The sequence below is a fragment of the Hipposideros armiger genome, unplaced genomic scaffold (genome assembly GCF_001890085.2).
Source record: "Hipposideros armiger isolate ML-2016 unplaced genomic scaffold, ASM189008v1 scaffold_1161, whole genome shotgun sequence".
NCBI lineage: Eukaryota > Metazoa > Chordata > Mammalia > Chiroptera > Hipposideridae > Hipposideros > Hipposideros armiger.
The window spans coordinates 91,533-108,109 of record NW_017732511.1 but is presented as its reverse complement, the minus strand read 5'-3'; the positions used below and the strand labels follow the sequence as shown (position 1 = coordinate 108,109).

Here is a 16,577-nt window from a genome sequence, read left to right as displayed (position 1 = left end):
TCAACATACTGTGAGCTTTGAAATGAGGATACAAAAAAGAAAGAGAAACCACAACAGAGGGTCTCAACAAAATTTATATCACATTATTCACTCCTGTTACTCATATGTGTGGTTTGAAACTCTTGAGCCTCTAATTAACCGAGGTGACTAAAAACAGTTCAGTTTCCAGGCACTGAATTAGGGTTCGCTTGCACAGCCTCACGGGGAGTCCCTGAAGTGGTCTGCCAGAAGCAGAACCACCCCAGGTGAGAGCCACACAGAACCTGCACACGCTGTCTCCCGTTCCCTGGAGGCTGCGGCTGTGCACAGACACAGCCAGCGAGGGGCTGGGGCAGTACTGGGAAGAGCCGAGAACAGCAGGGAGGGGACTGGGACAGCAAAGGGGCTGAAACCCACCAATGTCAAACTTTCAGGGGCAGAATTTTTCAAGTGAAATTCCTTTTGTTTTTAATTTAGAAGCAGAAGACCATGCTATCTGAATAATAAAGTATGAAAATTGGGTGCATCTATAAAATTGACTGGTGTGATAAATACAGCTCAAACTAAAGTGATCTGACATTGAAGAACACTCATCTACAATTCCTATGGTGCAACAAGCACAATAAGCCATCACCTAAATGGCAGCTCCCTTACATGGGAAGTTCCAGTTTGGCTTTCCTTTCTCCCTCCTTCAGTTCAGTTATCTTTACTAAGAAATTTCCCCAGTATCTCGCTCCTAAATCTCCGCACCTCCTCGCCCGCTGTCCCAGGGTGATGTTACCCGGGTTTCCTAAAGTCTCCAACAAGGCTCTTTTCTTTGAGCTGCTGTCTCAGCTCTCCATCCTAATTCAGTGCTGGAGAAACTCCAAGAAATGGATGCAGGAGACCATACTCTTTCTTGTCTTACTCAGTCCTCACCCTGACCTCCCACCTCCTGTCCTGGATAGGTGCCCCCTCCTGTGTTCTCCAAGCACAGCTCTGTGCCCTGTCCATCAAAGCACTTATTCAGGTGACAAATGCCTAGCTTTGTCTCTTTCCCTCACTACAGTGGAAGAAGTTGGGATGCAGGGCGCACTGGAATTGGTGAGTCGTGAATGATGGCAGAGGAGGAAAAGATGGACCTGATGGTAGGTCTTGGAACCCTAGAAACTGGGCCTTAGGGGCAAGGGGGAGTATGACCTTCAGACACAAACACACAAATGACTTGCACAGTTGTAACATGCTACTGGGGCAGGGGGGGGCGCGGGGGGCAGGGAGGGAGAGAATGGACGGACTGGTAATCCCAAGTACTTTCTTCACATAAATGAAACCCCATTAACAATTTTTAAAAAGCGAATACCTGTGAAAATTATGTGTGCGGAAAGACACTTCAGATCCAGGTAGTTAAAGACTCACACACCTCATATTGAGCATATAGGAAATACTGTCCATGGTTTTTTCCCAGTATGGCACAAGTGAACACTAGTTAAATGTGCTCTAAGGGCTCCAGTCCTAAACCCAACTGCCAAATAAGAGATCTCAATTTACCAAGAGTACTTTTAAAAAACAATTTAAAGATGGACACACCTCTGCACACTGTGGTACATCCCAATAATTATTTGCTCAAAGAAGAAAGCAGAAAGTCAGAGATTAAGAACATACCACTCTTGTTGACAGCTGCTCCAATGGACCAATTCTAATTTCCTGAATATAAAATGGAGGCCGACACTTGATTAAAACCAGAAAAAGCAATATCAAACGTGGTCCATTATTAAACCAAGAAGTGAAGCTAGAATTAAATTCACTTAATAACCTTGAGTTCATAACCTCCTGCTATCACATGAAGTTCAGTCTGTATGGCTACCTTTCACTAAAGCTGCAGCTGCCTTGTTCATACAGGCCAAAAAAGAAAAGCGCAGGGGATTGCAGATGGCTTAATGCACCTCTTAGAAAGTAAACACAATAGTGAGAGACCTTTGAAAAGTAAAAGAACATTGAAGAACCAGGAGCTAATCCTCCTAATACATTTTACAACACACTACCCCAGAGCCTTACATGAGCACAGCTCCTAAGAGTGCACGTGAGCTTAGAAAGGAGATCCCGACAACAATCATAAAGATGACCTTAATGGGTTAGAATAAAAGGCAAAAACAAAAAAGGCTAACAATAAAGATGTTTCCTTTTTTAAATGTGTGCAAGTTGTCGTGAGGGAGATGTTCACAGTGAGGTCTCTAAAGCGGCATGTGAGTCTTAACCAACCACAGCCAACAGGCAGCCAACAGCACAGGCACCCTGGCAGCCTATCTCACGCTCTGTAGAACACCGCCATGCAAAAGCCAGTGGCTTCTTAAACCTGCGACAGCCAGCAAGTCCTGCAGCACCCAAACCACTCATTCACCCTCCTCGTTGTGTCAAAAAGGGAAACATGGGGTTTATTAAGAAGGTTAGAGAGATCACACTTGGGTAAAAGTCCATTTCAGCAGCTATACTTAAACTTCCTAAATTTTACATTAAACAGTAAAAATGAAACTTCAGTCCCAGATTTTCCAAAGAAGGTAAGTTAAAATTTCTCCCCTTTTAAGCCCTACAACCTAAGCTCATAATGGAGGCAAAAACAATTAATACAAAAATATGCTAGAAAACAAACTACTTTATTCTGATATATCTATTCCTTTAAGAATAAAGCTATAAAACAGGAGAAAGCTGAATCTCTGCCAACAACAATCAAGCCTGTCCAGGGTTGCAATCCATTTTCTAAAGCAATATAAAATTGTGATCCACTGTGCCTTCTAGAAAGTTCAGAGCATGGTCTCTAAAATTTGCACACTCTACAACAAAAACAAACAAACAAACAAATAAATAAATAATAAAATTTGCACATTCTAGCACCAGACTCAGGCTGGGGTATCCACCACAATGGTTAACAGCAACTCCATCAATAGTCTCTCCCCTAATACAAGTGAGAAGGCAAACAGGCTCTTTGCTCCTTGCCCCCAAATGGCAACTGTGGCTCATAGTGGCCAGAAGCAAGACAATGTGTGGTGAAGAGATAAACACAAAGCCATTAAGGACTGTCCTGTCCATGAGTTCAAGACCACCATCTCAGAGGGAATCCTATGCTCAACCAAGAGAAAGCTGTCCCAGCTACCTTTCACTCTACTCATTTCTAAGCCCTGTGGAAGAAAAGTTATTTGTTATCCACGGTTCCAGAACCCTAGCCTTGGCTGAAAGCAAGAGAAAAAGCCTCAGGTTCTCTGACCAGGGGTGCACAGGTGTGGATGGAGGCAGGGCTCAGGCCCAATGAGGAAGGTGCATGTCTGTCTGGGCAGCACTGACAGAGCAGCTTACCTCCGTGGAAGTCTGTCGATGTCAGGGTCATGTGCCCACTGTCCATCTGGCTGCCATCCCTTTGAGGAGAGGGAGACATTGATGGGAACCAAAGGATCTTCTAAAGGCAAGTTCTTACTGCAAGCTGGCCCAAAGGTCCCTGCAATCAAAGAAATTATTGTGGTTTTGCATTTGGCATATTTATGCCCCCTTTCTTCTAGGGACAAGTCTGAAAGCCTCTGAATGGATCTCAACTTTCAAAAAGAAAAGTATCCAGAAATATAGCTCTACCTAGGTATAAAGGAGACGAGAGAAAAGCAAGAAGTCTTCATGCTACACCTCCGTGCAGAAATCGAATGTAATAGCATTTCCTTCCCAAAGAAGAGGCATAAATCATTACTGTTAAAGAAACAATGCTTTCTACCAAACATTTCAACACCAGCCAACTTATCACACCTTTTAAAATATGTGACCAATAATGGCACCAAAATCCATCTGCCACTTTATACCAGCCTTGGCTAGAAGCAAAAGAAAAGGCTGTATGTAAATGAAAAACGTTGGTGATTAGCTTCTGTAAGCCCTGGTCTATCATCAACCTTGCCATTGACCTATCTGCACTGATACCAGTGATAATGACAGGGAAAAGTCATTAGAGCCAATCAACACATGTAATCAATCACAAAGCCAATCTCACACTGAGTCAACCACCAAAAATCATCAAAATTCAGTAAACTACGTACCTAATCCAGGTTAACAAAGCTTGTTGTACTTACAGGTTATGTAAATTGCTTTTAGCAATTCAATCTGCAGTAAGCCAATAGCCACCCAATGCCAAATCATCAATACTTCCCAACTAACTGCAGAGTTTGCAAAGCTATTTGTGTATATTCTATTATATGTCATCTCACAATTTCCTTTCTCAAAAAATAAAAACAGCACTCTTTCCTTCAGGCAAAAAAAAAATGCCTGAAGATATTTGATCCTTGCCACTGTGGTAATGCAAATAATAAACTGGAATACTCTGTGTAGTTATCTGTGCATCCAACATACAAAGAAAGGAAGGAGGAAAAAAACAACCTACTCTTAAGAGTTTTATGATGGAGGATGTTTTTGTGTTTTAAAAGTTTGATTCAAATATGTATGTTTTAGATACCCAAAGAGGAATGGAGGAAAGTCACCTACAAATGAATTTACTTCTCTAAAGATGAATCACAACAACAGGGACAGAAGGACTCTCAGATATACCAATAAAACCTTTAGGTCTGGTAAACTTTCAAAAGGCAAATATCTGAACTGCTTCACCCACTCCTGAAATGTCCAGGACTAACTCCACATCAGTCAGTCCTTCAGAGCCCAACACATTTCAATTGTGACACATCAAAAGCAATATTACCACAAAGGATCTGCCCTAGGATACCAGGTTGAAGAGCAAACAAATACAAGTTGTCAGGAAGAACTAATTTCTGCAGAAAGCAAGTGTGTAACTGGAAGGAATGTCATCTCTGCCAAGCTGTTTTATGGCCATCCACAGGTGAGGAACAAGGAAGAATGTGCTGACAAAGAAAGCTACAGGACCACAAAACCAAACGGGATTCTTGGCAGAGACTGGGTGTAAGCAAAGGAGCCAGAGGGACAAGGGCTGCCCTGCATGGGCTCATGTGACAGCCAGCGCTGGCAGCCAAAGCAGCTGCCCATGTGCCAGGGAGTCCAATTTCCCAGCCACACACGAAAGACTTTTTGGCATTGGCTAGGCTTCTGGATCTATGTCAAAGTGGCCCATAGCTACTGGAACAAATTCAAATTCAAATCCATTCATTCAACACAAATGAGCTACAGAGGTGAACATCATCTATGTAGTGAAGACTGAATAAAACCATAGATACATGCTAGGCAAGAGTTTCTCCTGTTGAACCACCCAAGAAATAAGGTGGAGGTCAATAAAAATTCAACACTGTGACAATGTTATTTTGAAGATGTTACCTAACATCAAGGCAAGTGTGAAACAGTGACCTTGGACTAAGAGCCTGCAGGTCCACTGTCTGGCTCATTTGCTCAAGCCCCAGTGGGATCTCACTGGCTACACACAAGGGGAGGGCACACAAGTAAGCAGATACCAGATTACCCAGTGGTGGCATAGAGCAGACACTCCAAAAATGAGCACATCAAGGGCAGGAACCACCAGAACTCCTTCTCAGAGGCGCTGTTGGTTGATCCATTCAACCAACACCCCCCCACACACACCCCAACACACCCCCGGCTTTGTGACTCTGGGGACACCCACACTTCTCCCAGCTCCAAAGGTACCTCCTGTTTGGTGGGAGCCAACGAGGTGGCTCCATCCCCCTGGCCAGGGGCTGACTTAGGCATCAGTGTGTAACCCAGTTCTGATGGCTAAAACATGAGGGGAAGTGGTCTGGGCAGGCTTCTAAGAAAGGTTTCCTGTGCCTGAAGAGGTGAATGCTTCCCAGGGGGCCAGGGGGCTTCTATCCGCCCAGAGGTAAAAGCCTATAAAGGAAAGGGGAAGTTGGATTCCTGATGACACTGCTGACCGTCAGCTGTGCTAGACCTGAAGGTGCCCTTCTTTAGGAGTTTTTGCTGTGTATGGAGACGCACACCCTTATGGTTTAAACCTGAGTTGGTATTTTCTAACACCAAAAGCATCCTTAGTAGTAATTACCTTCTGTATGCTGGTCTTTGATGATGCCCTTTCTCTCAAGGTGATTCTACACATCAGAGATTTTATTTTCAACCTTGACCTCACATTAGAATCACCTAAGAAGCTTTTAAATGCCTCCACCCCCAACCCCCAGCCTCCATTGCCTAAGCCATAGCCCACAGCAAAGAATCTCAAGGTAGGGTCAAGCCTCAGGAGTTTTTAAGCTTCCCAGGTAATGCCTCAGAGCCCACTATTGCAGGTGATCAATCATCTCTCACGGAACTAGTGGATTCCTTAAGCAGAGTCCCAAAAGCAGAAATCAAAAGGTGAATAACTGACGGACTTAACTACATTAAAATTAAGGATTTCTTTCATCAAAGGCCACCTCGAAGTTAAAAGAAATACAACAGAGTCAGAGAAGATACTTGTGATATCTAAAACTGATTTTAAACAAATCCACTTAAAATATACATATCAAACACTAAAAAACAAGAAATCCAATGGAAAACCTCACAAAATATGTGAACAAACAATTCAGAGTAGAAAACCTTAAGGGATAAGAATATCCGAGATGTTTAAACTTACTAGTAATAATAGAAACACAAAAAAGTGTAATAAAATTCTATATTATACCTATGAGTGGGGAAAAAATGATGTACAGGCAAAGGAAACCATCCACAAAATACAAAGGCAATCTATGGAATAGCAGAAAATAATTGCAAATCATATATCTCATAAGGGGTAATATTCAAAAGGTTTAAGAACTCAAACAAACTCAATAGCAAAAAGCTAACAATTCGATGAAAAATGGGCAGAAGATCTGAAAAGACTTTCTTTCCAAAGAAGACATGCAAATGACCAACAGACACATGAAAAGATGCTCAACAACACAACCATCAGGGAAATGCAAGTCAAAACCACAATGAGATACCACCTCACACCTATCAGAATGGCTATTATCAACAAGACAACAAATAAGTGTTGGCAAGGCTGTGGAGAAAAGAGAAACCCTGTGCATTGTTGGTGGGAATGTAAACAGGGGCAAACAACTATGGAAAATGGTATGGTGTTTCCTCAAAAAATTAAAAATAGAACTACCATTTATCCACCAATTCTACTTCTGGGTATTTATCCGAAGAAAACAAAGGACTAATTTGAAAATATATATGCACCCCTATGTTCAATGCAACTTAATTCACAATAGCCAAGGTATGGAAACAACGTAAGTATCCATTGATGGATAAATGGATAAAGAAATTACGATAGATACACATACAGAGAGAGAGAGAGAGAGAGAGAAATTATTCAGCCCTAAAAAAAAAAAAAAGAATTCTTGCAATTTGCAACACCATTAATAGACCTCAGGGGCACTATGCTAGTAAGTGAAATAAGTCAGACAGAGAAAGACAAATACCATATGATCTTTCTCATAAGTGGAATCTTAAAAAAAAAAAGAAAAGCTTACAGATTGGTGGTTCTAAGAGGCAAGTGGTAGGGGAGTGGAAGTAATGGGTGAACTGTTCTTTTTGTTTGTTTAAAAGTTAAATAAATGTTTGCTTTTTTTAAAAAGAAGAGTGGGAAAAATTGGAAAGTTTTATATCAATGTTGGCAAAGAAGTAGACAAACCATGCTCAACATCATTAGCCATGAAAGAAACGCAAACCAAAACTACAATGAGATACCACTTCATACCCACTAAGGATAGCTGTAGTCAAAAAGATAGATAATAAATTTAATGAGGATGTGGACAAATTGGAACACTCAACTTACTGCTAGTGGGGATGTAAAACAATGCAACTGCTTCAGAAAACAGTTGGACAGTCCTCCAAAGGTCAAACATAAAGTTACCATATGACCCAACAATTCCAGTCCTAGGCATATGCCCAAAGGAAATTAAAACTTACCATATGACCCAGCAATCCTACTTCTAGAAATTTATCCTAGAGAAATAAAAGCTTATAGTCATACAAAAACTGTACATGAATGTTTATTATTCATAATTGCCAAAATCTGGAAAAAACCCAACTGCCCTTCCATAGGTCAATATGGTACATCCATACAATGATATAACACTCAATAATTAAAAGGAAGCAACCATTGATACAATCACAAACATGGTTGAATCCAAGTTTGAATGTCCAAAAGTATTATACTAACTGAAAGAAGCCAATAACAACAGGCATGTTGGGCCGGCTGAGTGGCTCGTTGGTTAAGACTTGGCTTGGGACACCAGCTCTGAGCACCAGAACCCCGGTTCGGATCCCACATGAGGGCCAGTGACACTGCCCTCTACAGCTAAGATGGTGAACAACAGCTCGACCTGGAGCTGGGCTGCCTTGAGTCACCGGCGATGGCGTAGGCTGCAGACCTTGCTGCAGTGGGCTGCCATAAGCTACTGTGAGTGACCGGCAGCCGGCGCGAGCTGCCAAGAGCCACCATGAGCAGCCGTCCAGAGGCCAGCGACAGATCTGCCTCACCCCAGAAGAGCGCAATGATAATACCAACACGGGCCAGTGAAGCAACGTCCTCCACAACTAGACTGAAGAACAAAAGGACAGCAACTTGTCTGTTCCCCTTCCCCAGATTCCCCAGCACTGTTCCCCTCCCACAATTCCCCAATAAAAATCTAAAAAATAAAAGGCATGTGATTCCACTTATATGACACTCTGGGACAAGCAAAAATACAGAGACAGAAAACAGATCAATGGTTGCCAGGGGTTGAGGAGGGGAATAGGTTGGAAATTCTTTGGGATGCTGGGATTGTTCTCTATCTTATATGTGGTGGTGGTGGTGGTGGTATAAGAATCTATACATGTTAAAATGCACAGAACTGTAAGAACTGTATACCCAAAAGTTAATTTTACTGTGTTCAAAGTTTTAAAACTCAGTATGTGGCAGGGAAAAATGAACTCATACACAACACAGTGCACAAAACGTTTTATCTATTGAGTACTCACATATCCTAAGACATAATCAAAACTTGTGATACAAGAGAAGGGCAGTGGGGATGAAGAATGAAATGATAAAATGGATCAAAACAGACAAGGGTATTTATTACATAGATCAATGATGATGGTGCCACAAACTGAAAAATATGAAAACAAGCTCAACTCTCCTTGTCTAATGTCCATAATCGGAAAAGGGGGAAAGAAACACAGTAAGAAAATGGCCAACACTTGATTTAACAGCATAAAATAGGCTATTTTATTGGCTAGGCAGTTACCCCAAAGCTCAGAGACTACAGTAGGAAGATCTCTGCTTTGGCACTAAAACTGACATACTTTTTTAAAAAAAGGAAAGAAAAAAGCAACATGTCAGCATCGCACTTGCGTTTTATTCGTTAACACTAATGACCATGGTTAAAAATAAAAACCAGAGAGTTACTTCTGACAGTGGTCATCATCAGTGTGCTGGAAAACATGCAAAATGTTCGGAGGAGGAGGGCCTCCAGGTGCACAGCACTTCCCAAGGTATTAAACAATGTCTCGGGGAATATTAGCTTTGCAGTACGCCCTAAGTGTCCAGGGAAGAGTCACAATTCCCATTAAGACACCCTTCAGTGGGGGAATGCTCCCTCTCATTTTGGAGATCTGCACCCCTAGGAAACCACACCAGCAGTGCTTTCCACCACTTTACTAAATAAAGACAGCTGAATTTATAATGAACACTAGACTCAAAGGGCCGTAGTCAATATTTAGATAAACCATACCTGCTGTGAACCAGCTTCTTTGGCCCACCATGTTCTGAGGAATCCTACAACCTTTGCCCTGTCTTAGATCAGAATAAAAGTAACCCAGAAAAGCATCTTTCAGATACCGTTGTCCCTAGAATGCTGTCTGAGATTTCCTAGTTTCAGAGCCTAGCATTCCAGGCTGGACAGTGTAAACTCACTGTCTCGAGTGTGACAACGTGTTCACGATGCTTACAAAGCTCACATTTGGTCTGGTCACAAAAATCACAGGGGCATAACCGTAACCGTGGACTCGGAAAGGAGACTGTCCAAAATGGGTTCCATTCCACAAATCCCAAACGCCAGCCTTAGAAATACTGTTCCTCACACCTATATGCTGATACAAAAGACCACTGTTCGTTCCCCAGAGCAGCATCTTCTCACAGTGGCACTGGTGGACATTTGGGCTGGATGGTGCTTTGGGAACTGTCTGGGTGCCGCAGGGTGTGTAGTAACATCCCAACTCTCCACCCACTACATGCCAGGAGCACTGCCCCCACCCCAGTAATGACAACTACAAATCTCTGCAGACGTGGCCACATGGACCTTTAGTGCAGAGGCAGTCAGCAGGAGGTACAGAGAGGTATGTATGCGTACTCCATTTAGGGGGCTCGGCCCCAGTGTCTCGTGCTCTGCTGTGTTACCACCACAGAAGTACCTCCAGCTGCACAAAATCTTCTTGGTATGGGAGAGCGCCGGGTTCCTTCTCTGGCCCTTTAAATTTGGCCTGCTGACTCCAGTTCAGATGAGCTGCAAATCATCTCTCCACATGTACTATACCAATAGTATCTTATTTTCTCCATCTGAATGACCATATGCCAGACTCTGTCGTCAGGAGTAGGAAAAATATGAATGAGAAAGAACCTGTGTACTTTTACAAGAATTCCTGAGGCACAGGAGGGTATACATACCAGGCCCACATCTAAACCCAAACGTTGCCCAAAACTAGCAATCCATCTATATTCCTATCTATGTCTGAAACCAGAGGTCAATATAAGAGCAAGGTTTGTCATGGAGCAGTCGGGAAAAAAGTGTGAGTGAAGATAAAATTCAGTCGTGTCCTGACAGATATGTTCATTATCATGAAGCTATATTAATATTTCTTCTCTGGAAGAAAAATATCATGAAATTATAATACAATATGGGTAAGAAAAAGACTATAGTTTTGTGGGGTTTTTTCTGGAGATAAAGCATAATAGGCTAATTATATTCTACTGCCCAAACTTGGATGCCTCTGAAACTCAAGGGGGTCAGCTATTAGTAATCATGCTGGGACAAGGTGCATAAACAAAGACCACGGGTGGGTGCTAAGCTACCCAGCAGCCTCATTCCCAAAGATGCCAACCATTTATATAAATATTTGTCCTTCTTTTCCTAACGGTGAAATGATTTGTTTTTCTATTTCGTTGGGAACTGCTGTTTTCCCTTTGGGGAAGGAAGAAAAGACAAATGGGAAGTAAAAAGAATGCAATTTTAAAAAATTACTCCAAAGCACATACATCCGTAACAGATACAAAAAAATAAACCCTTTACCAAAATAAGGTGTACTTACACAGAGCACTTACTTTTCTAAAGCCCATCAAGGGACTTTCTATATCAGTTTTCTAGTGAATCCAATGGGTAAAACTACCCTAAAAATTTTTAGGAACTGAAGAAAAGTTTACTCTGAAGTCGGGGATCTGAGTCCATTATTAGACAACTACTCATTCATGGACATGTTTCCGTAATATTGATACGGCAACAAAAACAACTAAGTCCAGCAAAGGTTGGCAAACACACCTCTTTTGTTTTGGGAGTTTTTGCCTTGCACCTGATTTGCCTGGGGTTAAACTGACTTGATGTTTAAGAGCACAAAATTTATCATAAAAGAAAATGAAAATCCTAATTTGTAGCATGCTAATAATCTGTTTTTAAGACTCACAAATTTTGAGTCATTTGGCACAAATAACTTTACTCTTATTAAGAAAATAATTTTGGGGGCCGGCCGAGTGGCACGATGGTTAAGAACTGGCTTGGGACGCCAGAGGGCCCCGGTTCGGATCCCACATATGAGGGCCAGTGACACTGCCCTCAACAGCTAAGATGCTGAACAACAGCTCAACCTGGAGCTAGGCTGCCGTGAGTCGCCGGCAATGGCGTAGGCTGCAGCCCCTGCTGCAGTGGGTTGCCATGGGCTACTGTGTGTAGCCAGCAGCCAGCGTGAGTAGCCAGCAGCCAGCGTGAGCGGCCGGCAGCCGCAGTGAGCGGCCGTCCAGAAGCCGGCGACTGATCTGCCTCGCCCGGGAAGAGCGCAATGATGGTGCCAACTTGGGCCATTGAGGCGACATCCTCCACAACTAGACTGAGGAACAGAAGGACAGCAACTTGTCTGTTCCCCTTCCCCCAATTCCCCAGCACTGTTCCCATCCCCCCAATTCCCCAATAAAAAAAAATCTTTATAAATAAATAAATGAATAATTTTTACGTTATCATTTGCTAAAAATTGCCTACGTACATGTCAAGCACTTTACCTGCGTATCTCAATCTTTATTAGTAATCTTGTACGTTTATTTATCTGCATTTATCCTTGAGGAAGTCAGCAGCCTGAAGAACACGCAGATATTGTAGTTAAGTACTTTATACTAGAATCCGACTAAAATCCTGGCTTTAACTCTAAATGACTCTCAATAGTCTGGCAATCTCCACAGAACAAACTTAAGGGATCTGTATTGCTGGAAAGAATGAGCAGCACTTATAAATGCTGCATAAAAAGAAAACAGGCTTACGATGTGTCACACCATGTTGACATGTGCTATGATGTTATTATGTCTTCGCTGCCTAACTTTACAAAACGAAGCAGTAGTTCTCTCTCCTCGTGCACACTACCCAAACCACCTCCCCACACAGTTTCATTATGATCGTGTGGTGGTATTTTTGTGGTGGAAAACACCAGTGGTATACTGGTTGGGACATGGAGGCTTCTGGTTAATTAAATATTCTAGCTGGTTTAATTTCCCGAAAATTAATTTCCCCAAAATTGACTTCCCAAAAACTTAAAGGACAATAAATAAAGTTCTTCTATGGTATGTGATAATCTTCAAGACCTTTCCAGGCCTGAGATTCATCAAAATACACAAATTTTCACTGTTTTATTATTCCTTCTCTTCCCTAAATTGTTGTCATGGCTTTTGTTTTTAATCTTTGGGGGAAATACATGTTACAAAGCAAATCTGTGATTTAATCAAAGCTACAAAATCAAAATCAACACCGCTCCCCTGATCTGCAGTAACATTCAATACATTTAGACCACGTATCTATTGTTTTTAATCTCTTTTTCTAGACTAGATGACTGAAACCAAAACATAATTATATGACCTGCAAATGCTAACTCAGTAATGAAGAAACCATTTTCTGTTAATTCCTCTTTGCCCATCTTGCTATGTAAAAGTCCCTTAGCACCAGGTGACATCCGAAGGCCCAGCACCAGTTAAGAATATCACCTGTAAGTACTATGGGGAGTTTTTAAAAAGGCAACACAAACCACAATTATTTTCAACTTTGTATCAAAGACCCACTTTTCTTATGTGTCAATTCAATTTGTATCTTACTTGACAGTTGGGATTATACTAATTTAAACTTCATAAGCCTACCAGATAGAGAAGGACAGCCTCTGGCTCATTACCGAGGGTCTTCCTCTGGGCCAAGGAATAGCATGAAACTGTTATACAAGAATGAATAGACAGAATCACAGGTCTGGGTTCTTGTTCTGCCCAAGTTATAATGGTTAATATCGTTTAACAAGAGCAATTCATTATGTTTTTAGTCAAATTAGAATAATCTTTTACATGGTTTTGGAAAATAAGGGCAACTTTTCACTGCTGTGGCATTCCTGGCATTCTTGAGGCAACTATATTTTCTAAAGGACAATGTGCCTAGTAAAATATATAAGGCACTATAGACAAAACTATCAAAACTTGATCCTACCTGAAGACAGTCAGTAGAGAAAAATCATTCCATGAGGTATTTTACTCCTTTATATAAGTGGCTTTGGAAAGGAATGGCTTAGCTGAGCACTAAGCCCATGAATGGATGACATTTCCCAGCCTCTGCTGAGTTAGGTGTGGTCATGTGACTGAGTTCTGGCCAGGGCAATGTATCTAGGTCAGGGCACATGAAAGCTTCCCACAGGAGCCTCCATTTTTTTTTTTTTTTTTGCGCCATGATGACTTAAGGCAGAGAAGCACAGCCATGTGCAGAAGATGGAAGAAAGTACAAGACAACAGAAGGAACTAACTTGGGTTCCTCAGTCACTGTTTGGAGGAAAAGTGCCCACAAATCAGGGTTCCCAGTGAGCAAGAAATAAACTTCTACCATATTTGAGCCATTATAAATTTAGGATGTTATTCTAGCAGCTGACAGTATGTTAACTAAACACACTCACAGGGCAAGTCTAGATCAAGGTTAGGTTGATTTGGAATGTATGTTCTAGAATTAGTGACTCAGGCAAAAACAGGACATACCAGATGGAACCTCTAAATATGTATAGTCACGGTAACACTATGTTTGGCCACAGTAAAGCAATCTATTCCAGTATGCAGTAAAAATTCTGCTGAGTAGCTGAAGCTGAAAAAGATACTTTGAACCACTGATTCTTAATTTCCATAGTTAAATATTAGCTGGTATAAATCACCAAAAATTTGAGGATCTTCCACATTTCCTTTGCCAAGGGTACCATAATTCATACCAAAACACAAGATTAGCATACCACATGAAACCCAACTCTGAATTTACTAAAAACTATTGTTAAAGTCATTTCACAAGGGATATTAAGTGATACAGTAGGCAGAGTTCAAGTTGAGTTTCTCCAGACGTTTGTCTTTTTCAATAGAAATTTAACATCAAGAAGACCTTTGCTTTCCTGTAAGGAAGTCGCATGTGTTCTCCTCATAGATCATGGGAATGATAAAACACAGTGCTGCCCTGTTTATGCTGTCAAGACTCAAACCGGATGCACCCCCACAGCAACATGCATTGTTATTGTTGGCATACTTCCTCCTTGCTTTGACCTCAGCTGGATACGTCCTTCATTGCAAGGTAATTTCAGAGATGAGGTATGAATAAATTCAATCAATTAAGGAAGGAAATTAACACTCATTAAGTATCTACTACATGCCAGGTACTTTCACACAATCCCATTAATCTTTGCAAAAATGAGTTATAGTCCATAACTTTGCATTTTACAAATGAGAAAGCAGAGAAGTTATTTTTTTAAAAACTTGCTCAAGGCCACACACACCAAGGTAAGATTCAAGGCCAGCACATCTGACTCCAAAACTTATTCTCTTCAATTCAAAATGCTGCATTTGACCTATTATATCCTTTAGACTATGAACCACCCCCCCAAAAAACAAATTACCACTCAATTTTGATTTCCTTTAAACATTCATTTTAATGAATCAACGGTTCTCAAAATTTCCATCCTTGCACTTATACCTTAATTACCACATGTTCACAAAATGAAAGCCTGCACTATCCCTTTGACCACAGCGTAGGTTGCAAGCAGCAACACGGAGAATTTAGAGGATAAACCCAGGACAGGAGGAGGCCTGGTTTTATATTACATGGACTGATTGCTGCCTCCCTCAGAAAATAGTTCTACCTGTGAAGTTTTAGTTTCCACAAGGGTTATTTGAGATTTTTTTCCACCAAATCTTAAGATGTCCAAAACCCCATTTTGAAAGATACTACAGTTCTAAGTCCAGTAAAACAGGCATATGTCAAGGAACTTGAAACACAAGGGAGTCTTAAACTCACTTAGTGGTATGACCATTTTACCTTACAGCCTCAGGACTGCAAAACCAGTTTAAATACTATTCTTTCCCAGTTAAAGAACTGAGTGAAGATCAAAGACAATGTGTCGTGTTGTGTTATAACTACTATTTTATTTATTATTTACTGACCTAGGATTCTTGAAAGTCAAATATAAACTGCTCACTAATCAATATTACCAATTCTCAGCAGCAGCTTTTAAAAACAGAATTAAATTAAACCACATCTAATAACCGAAATATCAAGACTAATATTCTTAGGTTGGCATGAGTTCTTATCATAAACCATGCTAAAATCAGGTGCTGAACCGTTATCATAACTTAAGAAATGACTAAGTCCCACTCGGAAATACTCTTTGTCGGAAAGGCAGTTTCAACATCAAACACTTTTACCAAAAATATATTTCTATAGGTGACATTTAAGATGATAAAACTATCAAAGTCAGGTTCTTTTGACTGCAGAGGTCGAACCATTTCTCCTTCCTCTGAAAACCTTCTGTGCTATTTATTGAAGTCCTTCACACACAATGCTCGTGTCTCAGTCAAGTGCTGCATCATGGAAAATCGCGTTTTTATTTTTAAGCCTTACCTTCAGATAAGATCCATAATATTTGGTTACGTATGGACTGTCACACTGACTCAGCACTGTGATTTCTTGTTGAATGTCCTCTATCTCATCTTCAGCTTCTTCCAAATCAATGATTTTTATGGCAACCACTTTCTGAGTCCGATTGTCAATGCCTTTGAACACCTCGCCAAAAGAGCCCTTTCCAATTTTCTCCAGTTTTGTAAAAAGCTCTTCTGGATCTGCTTTTAGGTTCTGCAGGAGAGAAAGAAAAGGGAAGCTTCAATATCTCACAGTACAGGGACCGCCTTTTCCTTGTATTTATAACATACGGGGCAGTTTTTCAACAACTGATCCATCTTCCTCATTTATACATCAGGCAGGCTGTGGCCACGCACGGTTCTTCACATTCAGGGTCTCACATTAGACTATGAAACACAGCAAGTGTGCAAACGAACAGTTACGCAGATTATAAAAACTGGGAAAGGCTCCAGGATTGGTATAAAGTAAACAAAAATCAAAACAATTATTTGA

General features: G+C 41.2%; 1 protein-coding gene across 1 annotated transcript in view; it reads right to left on the bottom strand.

Annotated features, from left to right (window-relative positions):
• Nucleotides 1–16,577, bottom strand: part of STK24 (serine/threonine kinase 24) — a 69,573-nt gene that overhangs the window by 51,317 nt on the left and 1,679 nt on the right. The window contains exon 2 of the mRNA XM_019632671.1: nucleotides 16,068–16,298. Coding sequence (XP_019488216.1) covers nucleotides 16,068–16,298 — 231 coding nt within the window. The remainder of the gene's footprint in view (nucleotides 1–16,067; nucleotides 16,299–16,577) is intronic.